Genomic DNA, 15,988 nt, shown 5'->3' with positions numbered 1-15,988 from the left:
GTCAGTTTTCTTTTTTTCTTAGCGGAAGCTAAAATAATGGTAAGTTTTACAACGGATAGTGTCCAGGCAAGGGATAATAGTCTAAAGTGAGAGTAGGACAGTGATACGAGGGAAACGAATCCCTGAAAAACTAAGAAGGAAAGATCCACTCAGCTTGGTGAATTATCAGAGGAGGGGTACAGATGAACGGGGAAGGAAATCTAGGGTGGTTTCTAGGTGTCTGGTTTGGGCAACTGAGTCAGTGTGGTAACCTACCTGGGAGGGATTACAGGGGGAGTTCGATTTAGGATAATTCATTACATGAGGAGCTTGCTGGCTATGTTGAAGGAAAAGGATGAATAAAGCCTTCCTAATTGCTCTGGAGGGACAGAACCCCGCGTCTGGTACTGGGTCTTGAGGACTTGGGGCTCAGCCTTTATGGATTCTGTACATCAGAGTTATTTGTGAGAGGTGGGTAGGTAAGGCGGAGCGCCGACCAGGTCTGCTCGCCTGTGAGCTGAACCTCTGTGAGCGAAACTGCCTCTACACCCAGCACGCTGGTGTCTAGGTCACTGAGAGCTGGGCCCGCCCGCGGCTGTGATTGGCTGGTGCTGCGAGCGCCTGGGGTCGTGGGCGGGCCCGGACTGCAGGAACTGCTCAGCGATTGGCTGCTAGGTACCCAAAAGGCCTAAATCAAACTGTTGGCGCCTCCCTTCCAGAGAGCTGGCGCGTTTTTCCATCTAGTCCCGTCGCTTAGTTAGACTGGTAAGCAAACGACAGTTGAAGTGGTGAGAGAACCGATCCCCTAAGCAACGGCTCTTTTCCGGAGTCGGGAATGAGAGGGGAGAGCTGGGATTGGCCAATTTGTAGGGACGGGGCGGGCTTGGCTTTATTCGGGCTTGGCTTCTGGACTGGCGCCTGTCCTGGGCTCGGATTGGGCTGCGGGATTGTCTACGTTACTGGGAGGCGTGGCCGACACTAATAAAGAGTGGGGCCCGCGCGGCAGCTGCGGTATGTTCCACCGCAGCTAGAGCCCGGGGTGGTCAGGTGGAGGCGAAGCGCGGCACTTCCGTCGACTTCACCCGCAGCGGTCCCCCGGTCTGTAGTCTCGCCGCAGCCACGGGAGAAAAGACGGAGCCCTCCGCCGCCACAGAAATGTGAGTTGACTCTGGTGTGGGGGGCTCCACACTTCCTTGCCAACTCCCACCCTCAGCGCCAGACTCTGCGGGACGGAAAATGGCGCATTGCAGCAGCTGCAGCGACACGGGGAAGCACCACCGCGCGCCGCCCCCAGACCTGGCCACCCCTGGGGAGAGAAGGCAGTACCCCATTCCTGCAGCAGCCACAGCCAGCACCCCACGGGCGGGGTAGGGGCGCGGGGGTCCCACCTTCATTGCACTGTCTTCTCTCGCCTGCGGGGCGCCTCATTCAGGTCTCTGTAATAGTGAAGCCGGGACCGGGCGAAGGTGGGGCATGGAGACACTGGGGAGGGGGTTCAAGACCCTTTCTTGTTGTCTAATTGTACTTGGGGCCTCTGGAAACAGTAATGAGTAGTGCACCTGCCAGTGAGTAACTTGGGTTGCCCTGCAATGTCTGGATTTATGTATGCCCCTCATCCCAGCTGTGACGCGTTACCCACCTCCCCCACGCCCCTCTTGGCAGTACGCAAAGGTCCCGAAACTTATCTGACAGTTCTTTGGCGCCAGGCGAGCAGCTCAGAAAGACTCAAGGGGCAGTGGCATGTGATTCCAAGCAGCCATTCATCTCAAGGCCACCTGTATAGGAGGTGTTTTCCTGTCGTTGACTCTTAGCCAAGTATTTGGAAGAGAAATAGAACCAAGGATCCCTGCCTTCCCCCAACAAATCAATTTAGTCTCTGACGGTCTTCAACATCAGCCCCATTCCCAAGATCCTGGGGGAGAACTGTGGCTAGACGAATCAAGTATTTCCCTGTCAGGACCACAATGAATTAAAAAAAGATTTTTCTTTCTTATTACTGTCTGGAATCCTGGCTTGGTCCTAGATATATTTGTGTTGCTTCTCCTAGTGACAAAAAAGGGAAAAGATTTCAGTAAGGTTTCATATGGGTTATGACTACCCCTGGATATTTTATTGCTGAGTGTTCCCAACTTCCAACAAATAGTAAGTGAAATGGTCCCTTCAGATGCTTTGTAACCATTTCATTTTTTCTTTATTTGATTTCTACAGTTTTAAATGTATGTGATATTCTATGCATTTTGGCCAAGCCCTAAGATTCCATTTTTTTTTTTTTTCCTCCTGCTTTGGGGAGGAGGGGGGATCCTTCTCAGTGGACTGGTTCCCAGTAGCAGGCATGTGGGATGAACTGAAGGAGATGGAGAGAGCATGGTGACTAGCAGGGCATCACGAGATCTCTGACCTTAATCTTGTCATTGGTGCCACCATACTGGACTGCTTCCAAGATCAAATACTGGCTGCTACATACTGAATTTTCCACCTTCAGAGAACTAGATTGCTTAGCTCAGTAGTAACACAAGAGTCTTGTGGCTTCCATGGCTTTGTGTATTTCTTTTCTTTGCTTCTTTTGTGCTTTAGAGGGAAATGAGAAAGTGATTTCTTGAATGGGGATGAGTCGGGTATAATCAGCTGGTAAAGCCTTTCTGAAGTTATTCTCTATTTTTGTAAGACCAAAAGAAATTCACTTAGGGAGGAAGAACTTCTGGGTATTCTATTGTGAGTAGTCAAGGCATTTCCTTTTGGTGACTTGTATGGTTTAATTCCTAATGCTTTTGCTCTTGGACTGAGCCTGGGAGGTATGTTTTTGAGATTCTGCTTCTGTTTGAGGAGTTCTTACTATAACCTCTATTCTCCATAAAGTTTGAGAATCTCCCTCTGCCAGTGGAGTCTTCCTTGGGAGAGAAAAATCTCATGCCCTAGGTTAGACTTCTAGAAATTCTTTAGGAGATGAATTTAGCCTCCATTGTTGGGACATGGAAAGGAGCTTATGTTGAAGACCCTTTCTCAGGCTAAGGGAAAGTAAGAACAATCTCTGTGTATAGTAGTATAAACCAGGATTTCTCTTTGGGACATAAAGAACTAGGGGAGCCTCCTGAGACTTGATGCCAAATCTAGAAAAGGAAGGGACATGATGTTTGTGATGCATGTACATTGGGGACCATTACCCATATTTTTGCTTCCTGTCTATGTTCTTGGAACAGTTTCATAACTAGCACAATTGCTTTGGGCCGCAGTTCTACCTAAGTAAAACCCCCATCTTCTCTGCCCCAAACAAAGCAAGCTAACAGTCCTGACTCAACTCTACCTACAGAAGCCTTGCCTTTGGTGATTTTCCCAAGTTGTCCTTATAGCAGTCACAACATACTAATGATTGTGTGAAACAACTGTTAACTAGATCCTCTTAAGCAGGGTCTGTTGGCTTGCCCTTTCTTCAGGCTTTGTGTAAAAGAGCTGCTCAGTCCACAAGCTTGTCCTGAGGGTTTAGTCTTTTGTGTGAATTTCTTCTAACCTGGATAGGAATTTTCCAGTTTGACTTCATGTGAAAGGCTTCTGACAGGAAAGTACCATCTAGTCTAAGACTGGCACATTTGTCCCCGTAGCCATTGTGCCAGAGGATATTTGAGTTTGGGTCAAAGGATAGCCCCAAGCAGGATCTCTTGATGCCATCCTGGATGTCCCTGAGCCCCATCTAAGTGTTGTTACAGGATTTTTCATCTTTTGGTTCTTCCTGTATGCTGCATCTTCTTACTTGGTGTTGTCAAGAAGTTAGAATCCCTTCTAGTTGCATATAACCTAATCACCTTGGTGTTGGTGATGGGGGTGAGAATACATGGGATTCCTTTCTGTCTCGGTTACGTTGTGTACTTGGCCCACTTCTCTCCACAGGTCTGCTCCGGCTCAGCCGCCCACTGAAGGGGCAGAAGGGGCTGCCCCAGGTGGGGGCCCCCCTGGCCCTCCTCCTAATACGACCAGTAACAGACGACTGCAGCAAACCCAGGCACAAGTGGAGGAAGTAAGTGGAGAGCTTTGTCTCTGAGAGTTTCCAGCTGCTAGAAGTTTAGAAACTTCTTTTTTTCTTTTTTCTTTTTTTTTTTTTAATAGAAGGGCAAGGCATTCTTGAGTTACATGGGGCCAGACTTGTGATTCCCTTATTGTTCTTACCTCTGTCTCTAGCAAGGAAGCTTACTGGCTTTGTTTCTGCAACCTCCCTCAGGTGGTGGACATCATGCGTGTGAATGTGGACAAGGTCCTGAAGAGGGATGAGATACTGTCACAGCTGGATGACCGAGCTGACGCCTTGCAGGTGGGAGCATCACAATTTGAGAGCAGTGCTGCCAAGCTAAAGAGGAAGTATTGGTGGAAAAACTGCAAGGTGAGTTTTCTTTTTCTTTCTGCCTTTACTTCCTGGGCCTCAACTCCTAGAAGGCAAGAAAACCTTTGGGCGCATACCTTCCTTACCTCTAGTGGCACAGGATCTCTGCCCTGCAGAACTCGGGAGAAAACCTGAAAGCCTCCTTGAGATGCATTACCCTGAATTGGCCACCAGGGTAGGCTAGAGTATTCAGAACCACTAACTGGGGGACAGTGATACCCTGAGGAGTTTGGAAATGGTCAGTCAAGCTGCTTTTCCCCAAAAGATCCCTGGAAAAATTTCCCCTGGACATTCCCCACACACAACTAACCTCAGCATGATGACTAGGCTAGATATATATTTAAATACCTGCAGCTTTTAGGAATGAGCTGAACACTTCATGATGAAAAATGAACTAGCTGGCTAAAGATCCCAAGTCTACACCTCCACCTGAGTTCCTTTCAAGGCCTTCGGGCAACAGGCGCTAAGCGAAACAGAGCAGGCTGCAGATGCTATGATGTTTCTGGGAAGCTTCAGATGTGGTGCAGGGTTAGGGTTAAGGTTAGGGTTAGGGTTAGGGTTATAGGTCTTTCCTCCTTCCCTAAATCCAAGGGCCCATTTTTGGTCAATGTTTCCTCAGATGATGATCATGCTGGGAGCTATCTGTGCCATCATCGTGGTAGTTATTGTAAGTAAGTATCGCTGAGGTTGCTGGTGGGGTGAAGAGGTGGGAAGGTCCTGGAGTCTTCTCCCAGCCCTGCCTGCCTGCCTGCCTGGGGAGTGGGGCTGCTCTGACTGAGGTATGGAGATCGCTGCTGTGGGGTCATCACCCGGTTTGGGAGGGAGGAAGGGCAAGGACAAAGGACTTCCTAGGTGGGCAAGCCTTCCCTCTGCAAGATATTGTGGGAAGATGGTCCCTCCTATTCTGAGGAAGTGGGGCTATGCTGTTTGTCACTGGCTGGGCTTAGGGGAGACCATGGGGATGGGACACCTGCAACTGTAAGCCCCGACTGTCTAGTAACTTGATGTAATTTGCCCTCTTGTTTTCTCCTGTCTCTTTCTCTTTTCCATCTGGGACTTCCTGATTCCTGTGTCCAGTCTACTTTTTTACTTGAGAATGTGCCACCCCTTCCCTGTTCTCCATTGCCATCCAACTCATGTCCCCTTCCCTCTGTTTACTCTCTCAACAAACGTCCCCATCTACCTCCCTCCACCCCGTCCAGGCTTCTCCGTCGCCCACTCCTTCTTTTCTGTTGCTTTCATTTGCACTGTGTCCCTCAACACTAGAATTGCTGCTCGTGGCACCGTCCTGAAGTAACCACCTGAAGAGCAACAGATGGCACCTTCCCCCTACCCCGTTCTTATGTACCCACTCAAGTTCCCCCAAAGCCAAAAAGAGTGGGAGGCCAAGAGAAGAGGAAGGGGTGTAGCTGGGGTGATATGCCCAAGAAGGTGCCAAGACCAGGGGGAGGAGAAGGGTATCTGGTGCCCGTGGTGCCACCAGGAAAGGCCAGGCCACTGGCAGGAGGAGGCTGTGAACAGCTAGAAGAATGGCAGCTCACTCAAGACTGCCCTGGTCACATGGGGCTCTTCTCCTAGGCCAGGCCTGCAGAGGATCCTGGGGTGGGCCCAGAGACCAACTTGGTTCTGGTGCAATACCCTTTTAGAAAGTCAAGCTTATTTTTGCAGTAATTTCTAATCTGTTAGTCCAAGATTTTCTATGTTGTCAGGGATATTACAACCTTTTGCTTTGTTTTCTGGAGACCTAGAGCACACACGTTAATTGCTAAAGTACCAGCTTCATTCCTATCCTAGATGCAGCCCCATAAGCTCATGACTACAAGGGGCTGTCTCTCATCCACATTTTCTGCAGCATTCTGTGTTGTTCCTGAGAATACCAAATAATTCCATAGAGCCAAAGCTTGGGACTCTCCATTTTAATTGTTGGCATAGGTAAAGAGAGTATGTGTTAATTCCAGAGAGACAATGAGTCAAGGACCCAATCTGAAAATAACAAGATCGGAAGAAGCTACCTCTTGCCTGCTTTTTGAGGAGGGTCCTGTTCCTCCCTTCCCATTGATAAAGTGTGAAGTGTTAGGAATGAGGGTCCTTGGACTCTCAGGGACTCCTTTTCTCTACACTATTCCCAGCTACTTGCCAAAGGCAAGGACGAGGCAGGAGGTCCTTCCTGAGGGTAGCCGATTCTGAGTGTTCAGAGAAGTCCAATATACTTGCCAGCCCAGTCTCAGGTGGGAGGCGGGACGGTCTGTAGACAAGTGTGCTTGTGGACTGCTGTGCTGTCATGGGGCCCTCTCATCGAGAGCCACCTGTCTGTTCTTCCTGCACTGTATTCCCCTTCTAAACCACCTGTACCCATCTGAATGCCACTTTGCCTCCTTTCCTTTCCTCTGCGTGGTTTGTGGGGACAGACAGTGGAAGCTGAGGCGGCCACTGGTAGACTTCAGATAGGGTGTTGAGTGGAATAGACCCAGGTGTGAGGGGAGGAGGGCAGGCTGGGAACAGGAGGGGGAGCACCCATGACCCTTTATTCTTCCTGTCATCTGGCCCATGTGCAGGAAGAGACTGAGGCCAGGCTGGGCTGGGTCTGGATGCCATTTTCCACGCAGCAGCATTTCATTGCGCAAAACCATCCTTCCTTTCCCTTTGCCCCCTTTTCTCACATTCCCTTCGTCCTGCCCCAGGGCAGGACTGAAGAGCTGGAAGAAAGCAGTCAGTGTACCCTCCCAACGGCCCCCCTCGAAGGTCTCCACTCTCCTCTGGGCTCCTCCTTGCCTAATGCAGGGGGTCACCGCTGGAGAAGAACCACCAGTGTCCTCGATGTGTCCCGAGCCTGGAGCCAATTCGCCCTCTTGGCCCACCTAGCCCTGTCACAGGAATTCTTTCCTGGGTTTCTGTCCCTCTGAGGCTCACCAGATGTAGTTGGCTTTGTTCTTTTGGGGATGTTTGCCCTTCTACTTTCTTTCTCACCCCACCCTGTACCCTCTTCTGTGTCTTTGCTGTCCCCCCTCCCGCCCCCCCAACCACCCATGTGCATGAGCAAATATGCAACCAAACCCCGGGACTTTGCAGTCAAATGAAGCCAAGCTTCCCACATCCCCTTCTTCTTTGGTTTGCCATGAGGCGATGTGGGGTTTCCACTGTTTGTCTGTCATCACCTCTGTCTTTTTTCCTACCCCCAACCCCATACTTGTATAGAATAATAACAGTTGTACTTCCACCAAAGGCATGTGGCATATTTACCAATCTCATGTATTCTGAACAAAGGCAAAAAATATAAATTCCTACCACTATGCTGACTTGGTTGTTGTTTGGGTTGGAGTCACTGAGGAGGGGCCAGGGTGGGGGGTTGTTTTCCTTCTCTAGTCTGATGTTGTGTGAGGCCGGAAGGCTGGCTTATGTGTGCCGTGTGGTCTTCTCGAGATGAAAGATGTGTGTGTTGGCAGAGGAAGTGGTCTCTGCTCTTGTTCGTACCTGGAGCAGCCCAACTCTTCCAGGTGCTAGCGAGAGGAAGTGATGGCAGGAAGCTGAGTGGGCATCTCGAACATCACCTCACAAACAACTGCAGGTTTTCTCAGACACCTCCTGTCCACCTCCTTCCTAGGTCCCCAGGCTGCGCGGCCTGTCCCGGGGGCGTGCCGAGATGAGGCCTCGGCAAACACACCCGTTCCCCAGCAGCCTCACGTAGTTTCCTTACGCCGAGTTCCACTGTGCTGACCAGACACAATTTAGAAATGGATGAAAAGAGACATCTTCCCCCTGCAGTTGAGGGACTGAGGAGTTTGTAGGTATCCTGAAATGCCCGGTAGCTGTCTAAAGGGGTACAACCTTAATTGCAGCTCAAGGGTACACAGAGCAACTGGCGTGGAGCCCCAAGGCTGCCTCTGAGGGCCTTCGTTTGACACCTTGAACACTCTGCGAGTTGGCGGCATGGCTAGGCTTGGGGACAGGGCTCATTTGGGTCCAGTGTGGGGAAAGATGGCAACGTGGAAAAGCTTTGTTTCTGAGGACACAAGGGGCTTTTATTTGGACAGAGTTCAAATGTTTGCATGTGATGGCCCAACCCCCACCCTTTTGCCCCCCAGCCCCTCACTTGCTCCTTTCTTAATGTCTTCCCATTTTCTTTTCCTACCACAGGCTTATTTTTAACCTCCACACAGACATTCTGCCTTCCTACCACCCTCTCACCTCTTCACGTTTTCTCCTTTGGTGTTCAGCCCAGGGACACAATGAAGGAAGGCAGAGACGTGCACAGAGCCCGAGCCCAAGCCCCTGTGACCTGTGCCTTCCTCATGCCTTTCTTCAGGCCTTTTTAGGGTCCTTCTGGGAGAATGTGACTACTCTTTCTTCTTACTGAGGCAGGAGAGTGGTTACCCAGAGGGCCTCAGCGTCTTGGCAGACCTCGGTGAGGGAGCTAGGGGAAAACAAGGGGGTAGGAGGTTGGTTTCAGTTGGGGTAACCCCATAAATGGTGGGGGGATGGGCGGGGACTCGGGACACTTGGGTTTCATCCTTGGTCTGGGTGGGGAGGGGGCTACAGCTGGCTAATCTTCAGGTGAAGAGGGGCTGGGGCAGGGCTAAGGACCAGCAGGAGCTTACCTGGCCATCTCTGGAGCCCCAGGAACAACAGTGTAAGAAGGAAGAGGCTGCTGGCCAAGAGGACTCCAAAGGCCGTTTTCTGCTCTGTAGGTTGAAAGCAGCATAGGCAGGAATTAGTAGGCAGGAATCCTTTCTGAGCCCAAGCCAGATCCCCAGCAAGAGGTACAAAGGAGGGAAGGAGGGAAGGAGAGGGAGAGACAGACAGACACCCTATCACTGGTGAAGGAGCTCATAGCAAGTGTTCTGCTTTTGCCCAGGAACTGGGCGCACTGTAGTATTCATACTTGTTCAAGATTGTCGGGTGTCCATGTGTTCCTCCACACGGGATTTCCTACCTCTTCCCACCCTGGGACATTTTTAATTGCTTCACGAGAGCGATTTAGATTAGATTAATTGTTGACGGGTAAACTGGAATTTTGCGACTAGCTGGGGAATGGTGTAAGCTGAGGCAAAACTCCCAGTTTTTGGGAAACTTGGCAGTCTGGTCAGCCACCAAATGATGCCCAGTGTTCCTGGATGTTTGCATCTCTTGTTGAAAACCTTTCAATGACATTCTGTGACTTCAGCATGAAATTCCAGCTCGAAGGCCCATTGTGATCTACCCACTAATAGCCAGAGAGGGTTGAAGGCTGTAGGGGAGCCCATTTTTCATATTTTCTTTTTTACCATTTACGAGGTAGGTGACTTTGGGCAAATTTCTTAACATCTGTAAGTGCCAGTTTGCTCAACAGTAAAATGGGAGTTGTGATAATACATGTAATCGTACAGCTGAGTGCTTGATTCATGTAAATGCTCAATAAATGTAGTTACTTTCAAGCTTTAGAGCCACTTCTTTCTTTTCCCACACACCCTTGGCTCTAGCTGTGCAGTTCCCACATTTTCCTTAGACTTATAATTTGGCCGTCAGATGCGCCCTTTTTCCCATCTTAGCTGTTCCCTTCCCGCTGAGCTAGCTAGCTTGGCTTGAATGTCTCCTCCAGGCTGTCCTCTGTGACTGCCTAGTCAGTCCCTCCAACCTGACTAAGCGCCTTGAGGGCAGGAACAATTCACCCTTGATCTCCCACTGTCAGTACATCGCCTGGTACCCTGGAACCTGGGGTGTAATGATGCATCTCGGCATGTGGTGGCAGCTATGGAGGCTGCCACCTTGGGAAAGGAGCCAAGGCTGAACAAAGTGCTGAGGGAAGCAGAACAAGGCCAAAGATGAGCTGGGGGCAGGCGAGCCATGAGCCCAAGTATGGAGGTGGGGAAAAGAGGGCACTCCTAGTACCTGGTGGGGCAACCCAGGCAGTGGACCTAAGGGGCTCCTCCAGGGAGATGTGGGTGACCTGGCAGGTGTAAGTGGTGCCTTCAGGGCCAGGTTCTGCCTTCAAGAAGGAGGAGACGCTGTAGGTGCCCGCTGTGCTTTGCCGGAGGCTGGAGAAGGAGGCCCCAGAGACGGGGACTGGGGCTCCACCTGGCTCTTCTCGGATCCACGTCACAGTCATGTCCAGAGGATAATAGCCAGCGATGTTGCAGATGAGGGTGGGTGGCAGCGCTTTGTTTGTCAAGCTTAGTTGTACTTTGGGGGAAGCTGGAAGAAAGAACGAGGAATCAGATTCCAGAGGGATCCAGCCGGACAGCAGAGTTGCCCAAAGCATTCTCTTCCTGCTGGGAGTGAGAGCGGGTTGTGGGAGCTCAGTGGAGTGCCAAGGGGGCTGTAATGGGTCCACCCTAGATGCGGGCCAGGAGGGGTGCGCCTTCCACAGGTAATTGAAAAGCAATAGGAAAACCAACGAAAGGTTGGCTTCTTATTGTCACTATAAGCTGGCGATTTTAAAGGACGTCAGTGATGAAATACTCCTGCCAGTCAGACAGCCCCTCCATGGTTTGCCGCTGCTCCTTCTTAGGATGTGCTCCAGAGGATGGAGGTACTTGGAGACAGCCAGCCAGGGCAGGGCAGCAGGCTCCTGGGCTGGGAAATTGCGTACTGGAATTATCCTGGAGTCTGACAGAGAACAGTCTGCACTTCTAGGATGGAGATGGCAGTTAGGTTGTGGCCATTCAGCCTGCTTCTCAGAAAATTGCCCTTGTGTTGGATGCTGTCCTGGAAAACACCTCCATAGGCATATCCCTTCCCCTCTCCTTGGAGAACCGAAAATGACCTCACCTTGGACGTGGAGCTGGACGATCTGTTGGGCTTGGTACAGAGAGGTGGTGATCTGGCAAATGTAGGTCCCCTCGTCCTTCAGGGTGAGGCTAGGCAGGGTGAGGGAGGCATCCCCGGCCAGGAGTAGCTGCTCTGACTCCAGGGAGGCACCCTCCCGCTTGGCCTGCCGCTGCCCCGTGGTCCAGCTGTATACCAGCTGGCCGTGGCCCTTATGTTGCAGCCGCCACTCCACGCCAGTCAGGTCTAAGCCCGGGGCCACGGAGAAGCCACAGTGCAGGGAGGCTGAGGACCCCAGCAGGAAATTCAGCAATGGGGTCTGTGTTGTCACTTGGAGCTCCACTATAGTGAGAAAAAGAAGGGTGACTGTGGGCTACTTCCTCCTCGAGTCCACCTGATCGCTAAGCTGTGGGCATGTTGTGGGCGTATGCCTGTCCCTGCCTCCTTCCTGGACATTTCCCATCAGGTGCAACCACAAAATGGGGCACGTGGGTGGCACAGTTAGGCATCTGACCCTGGATCATGGCTCAGGTCATGATCTCACAGTTCATGAGTTCAAGCCCCACGTTGGGTTCTGCACTGATGGTGTGGAGCCTGCTCGGGATTCTGTCTCTCCTTCTCTCTGCCCCTCCCCTGCTTGTGCTCTCTCTCTCTCTCTCTCTCTCTCTCTCAAAATAAATAAATTAAAAAAAAAAAAAAGATGGAACCACAAAGAAATGGTGCTGTGGAAAAGCAGCATGGCACACATGGTAATCCTAACTATTTTGGAGTCACTTACCCCCGGATAATCTGACGAAAGCTATGGACTTCCCACCAGAAAATTACACATGCAAAATTATGTGTTGCCATTGACCCTCAGGTAAGACCACTGGAATAGCAGCAAAAGCTTTGGAACCCTGCTTCTTCCACTTACTAGCTCTGTGACCTTGGGCAAGGCAGTAAGGGTTGCCAAGGTCACCTGCTTAAGGCAAAGCTGCTGCGAAGACTAAATAGGAATAAGAGATTTAAAAAGCACCCAGTGGTAGTATTTGTGCCAAACATGCTGAAGCTGAATCTAATGAGGAAAACAATCAGACACATCCAAATGGTGGGATACTCTACAAGACAGCAGGCCTGGACTCTTCAAAATGTCAATGCTAGGAAAAGACTGTTCTGGAGTAAAGGAGGCTAAAGGCACAGGACAACTGAATGCATGACCCTTGTTTGAATCCTGGACTTAAAACAAAAACAAACTAGAACAGTAGTGGGACCACTGGAGAAATTTGAACTTGGACTCTATATTGACAGTACTATTGCATCAATTTTAAAATTTCTTAAGTCTGGCGGCACCTGGGTGTCTCAGTCGGTTAAGCGTCTTGACTTCGGCTCAGGTCATGATCTCACGGTTCATGAGTTCAAGCCCCACGTCCAACTGTGCACTGACGGTATGGAGCCTGCTTGGGATTCTCTCTCTGCCCTTTCCCACTTGTATGTGCGCACATGCGCCCATTCTCCCTCTCTCTCAAAATAAATAAATGAACATTAAAGAACATTTCTTAAGTCTAATGCTCAGTGGTGTACCAAGTAATGGTAGGAATGGACTGCCTTGGCAGGGAGGAGTGTTTTATCACTGATAGTGTTCAAGATTGTCAATATGGTGGTGATGTAACGGTGAGAATATGTTCTTAAAGTCTTTACACACTGTACTCCCTTATTGCCTGCACCACCCTAGACTGCTCCCCACCTTGGTTTGCTGCCAAGGTGATGGTTTTGTGATTATGAAAGAATATCCTTGTTTTTGGTTATAAACTTTGTGTTATGAGCCAATACATGACATACATGGAAACATTTGGGGTGAAGTGTTGGAATGTCTGCAATTTACTTTCAGTTCAGGGGGGGATACCTATCCTTTCATTTATCAAGAGAGAGAATGCGGCAAGACATTAATAATTGGTTGATACAGGGGCATCTGGGTGGCTCAGTAGGTTAAGCTACCAACTTCGGCTCAGGTCATGATCTCATGGCAGGTGAGTTCGAGCCCCGTGTCGGGCTCTGTGCTGACAGCTCGGAGCCTGGAGCCTGCTTCGGATTCTGTGTCTCCCTCTCTGTCTGCCCCTCCCCTGCTCGTGCTCTATCTCTCTTTCCTTCAAAAATAAATAAACATTAAAAAATAATTGGGTGAATGGTATACAGGTGCTCATTACATTATTCTTTTACCTTTTTGTAGGTTTGAAATATCCCTACAAAAGGAAGAAAGACGGGGGGGAATACCTCCCCCAAAGGGGGAATACCCTAGCATGGCTTAGGTATTCCCCCTAAGCCATGCTAGGACTATGGCTGACACTGGACAGACATGAGAACCCCTCTTTTCTGCTGTGGCAGGGTAAAGTTAGGTTGAGTCTTCTGGGGCTTTCTAAGGATAAGAGGCTAGCCCCCTAATCTCTGGACTTGGTTGTCCTCTTTTTAGAGGCAAAATACTGGATTTGAGGAGCTCTGGAGAAGCCTATCATCATGTTCTCAATTTCCTGTGTCCTCTGGGATGTGCCAGGTTGGAAAGGGCAAGAACCAGGTTTTGCTAATAAGAGTTAATGAACAAATCCTGCATGTGCGTCGCTCTAATCATCTTGAAGCACCAGAACAGGCTGGCTTTCACCGAGATACAACTGGTGCTTGGTTTAATAAGACTGCTATGGACAGCGTATGTGAACAGAGCCTCGCATGTCATTTCCTCACACAAGGGAGGTGAAAATGATCCCAGTCCAATCCTTTGGGTCTTTAGGAGAAAGGACTGAGGCTAGGGGACACCCTGAGATGACTGATGTGGATGGAAGTGTACTTATTCCCTTCCTTCTTCTAGTCCCCCATAAGCTGCCTACTTGAAAAAACCCACAACTTTATTTCTGCTACTTTTAATTTTCTCACCTGCAGTCTGCACCATCCCCTGGGGGCTCAGGGGCAGCTTCAGTGTGGGGTGCAAAACAGCCCCATTCTCAGCATCCCTGAGAACCTTCATCACCATGGAGACACTAGGTCCCCCTCCGGGTACCTGCACGTTGGCAATGAACGAAGCTTTCTTCTCAGTGGCCTGGAGGAGATAGTGGGAGATCTCACAGGATACCTCCTTCCCGTTGCAGTCAGCATGGAGTAAGGCCTCGGCTTGAGGAATCTGTACCAAGTTCACTGGGGGAGAAGGGCAGCACAGAGGTCTAGTTGGATTGAGAACACCTGGGTCCATGGGAAACAGGTGCGGTGGGTGTCCTCAGGAACTGCGCCGTCCCAGCGGAGGGAGCCCAGAAAGATTGAGACATAGGGCGGAGGGCTCTTACCTGAGGCCTCGAAGGTAACAGGTGGGTTGTCTTTGGCCAGTGTGCCCCCTTGGAAATCAGTGAAGGCTTCCAGGGAGCCATCATCCAGCACTGGTACCTGCCTCAGCACGAGCAAGGCCTCCACCGTGGTCCTACTGCTGGCAAGACTTCCAGGGTGCCTGTCTTCCTCCACCAGGAAGCAGTCTAGGACCACATCCACCTCCCGCCACTGCCTTTCTTCTGCAGGTTAAAGACAGGAGTGAGCACCCTCTTGCCCAGAGAGTTGCTTCTGTACTCGCCTCGCACCCCAACTGTGGAGTCATCAAGGAAGGTGTAGAAGTTGTCATCCAGGGTCCTAGCTGTCTCTGTGTCCTTCTCTCGTCACCCCCAAACCAGCTTTCTGGGAAGCACCTGCTAGTCCAGGCACATACCTGGTATGAATTGAAGTCCTGATTTACATTGCTCAGGAGAGTTTATGTTTTTATTCTCATTACAACTGCCAGCCAAAAAACTCCCTCTTCAGTCAAGGGAATTCTCGGCAAAAGCACATAAATGAGCAAAATTGCCACTGGGAGAGGAGACAGGCCGCCCGTGTGGCGAGGGGAGTTGGCACAATTTCCCAGCCAGCCCACTGGGTCTGCTCAGCTTTCTGCGGTTACAGGTGGCCTGCCCCTCCCCCACCTCCAGGGCACACCTCCCGGGGATTTCCCAGCTTTCCGCTTGGGAAGGTGTCTGCTCCCAGGCAGTGCCCTCTCCACTAGGCCCCCCACCGCATCCCCCAGGAGGCCTCTCTTCCTTTGCCCTTTCCCACAGGCTGCGGCCTCCTCCCCAACACCATTGGTTCCTTATTTTGCCAGCCTTTCTCCTGTTGGGCTTAGGAGGCTGCTGGAAGCCGTCCCCCTCCCCCCAACCCCTTCCCCTTCTGGAATCTCGGGGTGGGTGGGTCCCTGGTGCGCCCTGGGTCCAACACCCCCACCCTCCTCTTCCCTCCCCCTCCCCCCACTCCGGCCGGCGCTCCCCGCTCACCTGGGTCTGCCGCCACTCGGGACAGGGCCAGGCAGAGCAGCAGGCACCAGCCCTGCCCCGCGCCCATGGGGGCTGCGCTGCCACCCCTCCCGCCCCGCCGTCCTTCCCCACTGCTCCGGCGGGTGCGTCCCGGCTGGAGAAGAGGGGGCTCTCCGAACCACCCTTTCTGGCCTGTAGCTTTCTCTCCAGCCCTTGGCCTCCTCCTCTTTCGCTTTCACTTCGAGTGTCACCGCGGCTGCTTCTGCCTGGGAGTGAAACCACTAACTAGGCGCGCGTGCCAGCGTCGTGATCACGGTTCTCCTTTCTTCCCCCGCCTCCCTCAAATCCTCTCGTTCTGTCAAGACCTGACTTCAACGGCATGCACCCTTGGACCCCCCACCCAAGAGAGCGGAGCCGAAGTAAGGGAGGGGGTGGGGGGAGGCAGAGACCGAAGCCAGAAGCAGGATCCCCAGGAGCCTGGGAACCTTTCTTCATTTTCGGTTGGTGCCACACCCCCTGGCGGTCCTCCTTCGGCGACTGGGGCGGGCCCCTAGCACCAGCCTGCCCAGGAGAGAGCTCCTCCTTCAGATCCCGGATCTGGGAGTGGCTG

General features: G+C 51.4%; 2 protein-coding genes across 4 annotated transcripts; one reads left to right on the top strand and one right to left on the bottom strand.

Annotated features, from left to right (window-relative positions):
- The first annotated feature begins 744 nt into the window (after positions 1 to 744).
- On the top strand, positions 745 to 12,241 carry VAMP1 (vesicle associated membrane protein 1). 3 transcript variants are annotated; one of them, XM_049624979.1, is made up of 5 exons: positions 756 to 1,136; positions 3,862 to 3,988; positions 4,190 to 4,348; positions 4,968 to 5,019; positions 5,426 to 7,638. In XM_049624979.1, coding segments are annotated over exons 1-5 (357 nt in total). In that variant the 5' UTR covers positions 756 to 1,134; the 3' UTR covers positions 5,443 to 7,638. The 3 variants fall into 3 exon arrangements, with proteins under 3 accessions (XP_049480937.1, XP_049480934.1, XP_049480936.1); XM_049624980.1 differs by lacking the exon at positions 5,426 to 7,638 and adding an exon at positions 11,949 to 12,241 and having other exon boundaries at positions 745 to 3,988; XM_049624977.1 differs by having other exon boundaries at positions 746 to 3,988.
- On the bottom strand, positions 7,723 to 15,655 carry TAPBPL (TAP binding protein like). The gene is made up of 7 exons (XM_049624974.1): positions 15,400 to 15,655; positions 14,395 to 14,613; positions 13,991 to 14,248; positions 11,093 to 11,431; positions 10,214 to 10,516; positions 8,944 to 9,027; positions 7,723 to 8,759 (listed from the first exon to the last, which is right to left on the bottom strand). The coding sequence occupies exons 1-7, from the start codon at positions 15,464 to 15,466 to the stop codon at positions 8,716 to 8,718; spliced, it is 1,314 nt and encodes a 437-aa protein (XP_049480931.1). The 5' UTR covers positions 15,467 to 15,655; the 3' UTR covers positions 7,723 to 8,715.
- Positions 15,656 to 15,988: the final 333 nt, after the last annotated feature.

The sequence above is a fragment of the Panthera uncia genome, chromosome B4 (assembly GCF_023721935.1).
Source record: "Panthera uncia isolate 11264 chromosome B4, Puncia_PCG_1.0, whole genome shotgun sequence".
Lineage (NCBI taxonomy): Eukaryota > Metazoa > Chordata > Mammalia > Carnivora > Felidae > Panthera > Panthera uncia.
The sequence above is the reverse complement of the archived record's forward strand: the minus strand, read 5'-3'. Positions and strand labels throughout refer to the sequence as shown.